This window comes from Merops nubicus, unplaced genomic scaffold (genome assembly GCF_000691845.1).
Source record: "Merops nubicus isolate BGI_N331 unplaced genomic scaffold, ASM69184v1 scaffold10418, whole genome shotgun sequence".
NCBI classification, from domain to species: Eukaryota; Metazoa; Chordata; class Aves; order Coraciiformes; family Meropidae; genus Merops; species Merops nubicus.
The window spans coordinates 29,509-32,434 of NW_008627746.1; the positions used below are offsets into that span (position 1 = coordinate 29,509).

The 2,926-nt window shown below is 49.9% G+C and overlaps 1 protein-coding gene across 1 annotated transcript; it reads right to left on the reverse strand.

Moving 5' to 3' along the window:
* Nucleotides 1–628: 628 nt before the first annotated feature.
* On the reverse strand, nucleotides 629–2,097 carry ATOX1 (antioxidant 1 copper chaperone; the record flags this gene model as incomplete). Its single annotated transcript, XM_008946437.1, has 2 exons — nucleotides 629–762; nucleotides 2,022–2,097. Coding segments are annotated over 2 exons (210 nt in total), but the record flags the coding sequence as incomplete, so codon positions are not given.
* Nucleotides 2,098–2,926: the final 829 nt, after the last annotated feature.

Below are 2,926 nucleotides of genomic sequence, written 5' to 3' on the forward strand. Positions count from 1 at the left end.
TTAATTTACTGACTGGAAATTAAAGCATGAACTGTGTCTCAGCATGGACTGGTTTCAGTGCATCTGTGCTGGGTGTTTGTGATGGTCAAACCAGACCATTTTAAAACAATGCCATTGGGTTAGAAAGCTCCACTGACATCCCTTAAGAGATGCAATATAATAACCTTGGACTCTAAAGAACAGTCCATGCAGTGAGTGGGCAGCCCTCTCCTCCCACTTTATTCTTTCCCACTGAAACTGAGCCCTGTCTGCAAAAACATTTTTAGTCAGGGAACTTTTGTGCTTGACCTCACAGCCCTGGGACTTTGGGAAAATCGAGAGGCCACAGTGATCAGGTTGTGTTTGGGATGGGTGGTCACTTGCCCAGGGGCTGCGTGTGCTGGAAGCTGTTCTGAAACCAAACATCTTATGTCCATGAGGGCAGGAGGGTGCTGCTCTTTTTCCATCCTTGAGTTTCATGGAGGATTAAGTGTGATACCAACACAATCAGATGCTGGAGGGCCTTGTGCTAACAACCAACCCTCTGGCCCACATAGGCTGTTTTACTGGGAGAGCTGGAAGAAGCTCTGCTCTCTCTCCAGCATTTCATACACCTGGTATATACCTAGCCTCCTCACAGCAGGCGAGGCTACTGCGTGGACTTCTCCCCAAGGTAGGAAGCACTCTTTCCAGTCTTCTTTAGAGTTTCCAACAGGGTGTCAACGTTGTGCTCCGAGTCAATACACACCTTCTTGTTGGGCAGGTCAATGTCAAACTGGACACCTACAAAGAAAGGAAAAATTTTTCACAGGTAGAAGCAGCCAAAGGGCGTGAGCATGGGGAAAGCTCATCCTCACAAACTTGTGCTCCCAAGGCCATGAGTCAAATGTACGTGTGTCTCCTTCCAGCAAACCCTGATACCACCACTAGCCAGCAAAACCAAACTGGTGTCCTGCCAGCAATGGCAGGAAGGGAGCCAGATCTCCTAGAGATCTGCATCAGGCACCAGTTTCTCAACTGCTTTAACTTGCTCACCCCACCTTGGATCAACACAACCACTCACGCAATAACCAGCATGAGCTGTCTAAAGCAACCACTATAACCTCCAAGCAGCTCAGCCTGTGCTATGGTTTAGCATGGGTAGGCACTAACAAGAGATTTAGTGCATGGGCTAGGACAGGGTCAGGACAGGTTTGTTCAGTGGCATTCCAAAGTAGGAAGAGGGAAAAGGCCTTTTCCCACTTGAATTTCCCAGTGGCTAATGAGGGTGTGCCATTCTCAGCCCAGTGAAAGGAACTAGACATGGAGTCTGTATCCAGCCAGATTTTCACGAAACTTTTAGGTATGTATCAGCATTGGGAGGTCTGTCACATCGCATGAGGCTGGAATTGAACAGTGATGGAGGTTGTGACAACCACACACAGAGGAAGTGGGATCACTACAGCCTGGTAGCAGGGTCTGGAAGAAGTTGCAAGGCCTTTGCCTTGGTTACTGAAAGCTTTTCTCACTCAGTGAGGATGGGGAGCAGGATGACAGGTCCTCACAACCAGCTAGTCCTTCTCAATTGGTAATCCCAGCACAAAAGAGGCATGGGCTATAATTTTCCAGGTGGTATTAAAAACAGGCTGTTCAGGCAACCACCAAATGCTCTGCTCAGCAGCTCCTCACTGACTCTTGATGACAGCTAAGGAAGCACCACAGATAACCTGGGCCTCCTTGGGAACAATGCCTGGCAGGACATTCCTCTCTTCTGGCAGCCTGAGCAGTGGTCAGGATAAGGCCCTGGTGATGCAGAGCTACTTGCAGCTACAGCAGCTCCTCCCTCCCCTGACACTTCTCCAAGGTCCTGTGAATAATGCGTGACTTGTTACTAAGCAGCAGGCTCAGAGCAGAGTGGGGAGCAGAGGTTTCCAACCAGCCACTTTCAGCTTTCACCCACAGGGCTGCCCTTGCAGGAGGGAGGATCCCAGGGCTCTGACATCCTGCCGTGGAGCTGGCGTTGCTCCAGAGAGCTGGCTGTCCCACACCCAGCACTGACTCACCTCCCAGCCTCTGCAGCACACGGGTGACTGCATTGGAGCAGCCTTCACAGGTCATGTCCACAAAGAACTCGTGTTTCTGAAAAAAAGTACACAAGGGGTTAGGGAGTGTGCAGTTGGCAGCACCCCACGAACACCTGTTCTTGACATTTGCTTTTTCCTTGAGGAGGTGTGTTCAAATCCATGGCACACACCAATAATGGATCCTCAGTGAAACTGAGAGCTCTTGGTACTGCTCCTTATGGTGTCCCTTGGGCTGTTCCCCCAGCATAATCCTGAGGGGCCTTAGGAGACTGTGTGGCCCATATTCGGAGCAGGGCCACCTTTGGGGTCTCCACAGGTTGCCATATCTGTGGGCTTATGCTGGACTCACACCACTTGCCTTGGGGAGCCCAAGAGAACCAAGTCCCCTGCTTCCAGCTACCCACTGCCCTGGCTTAGCCTGCAAGGTTTCCAGTGCATGCCCATCCTATTCTTCTTGTGTCTACAAGGCCTCTGATCCCCAGCATAATAAATTCATAAAAATATCAACAAACACAAAATTTAAGACACATTAGTGCTGCTTTTCCATCCCTTTGCTACTTGTGAGAGATAGTGGGTCACCATAACCATGCTGGCCTGTAGCACTAATTGTGTCCAACTGTCAGCACCAGATACATCCTAATTTCCTTTTTTTGCACATGCTACTTACTTTCCTTCAAAACAAAACAAAACAAACTAAAGCTGTTCTTTGTTACCTGCAACCATATTTGTTCCTGTTCAAAACACACCCCTTGCTCCCTGCCGCCCCACCGAGAGGCTGAGACCCCCGTGGGCACCGTTCCGCCAGGAAAGGAGCCGGGGAATGTCGGTTCCCTTTCGGGTTTCCCAGGACAATCAACATTTGCTCGATATTCGTGTCAGGAATT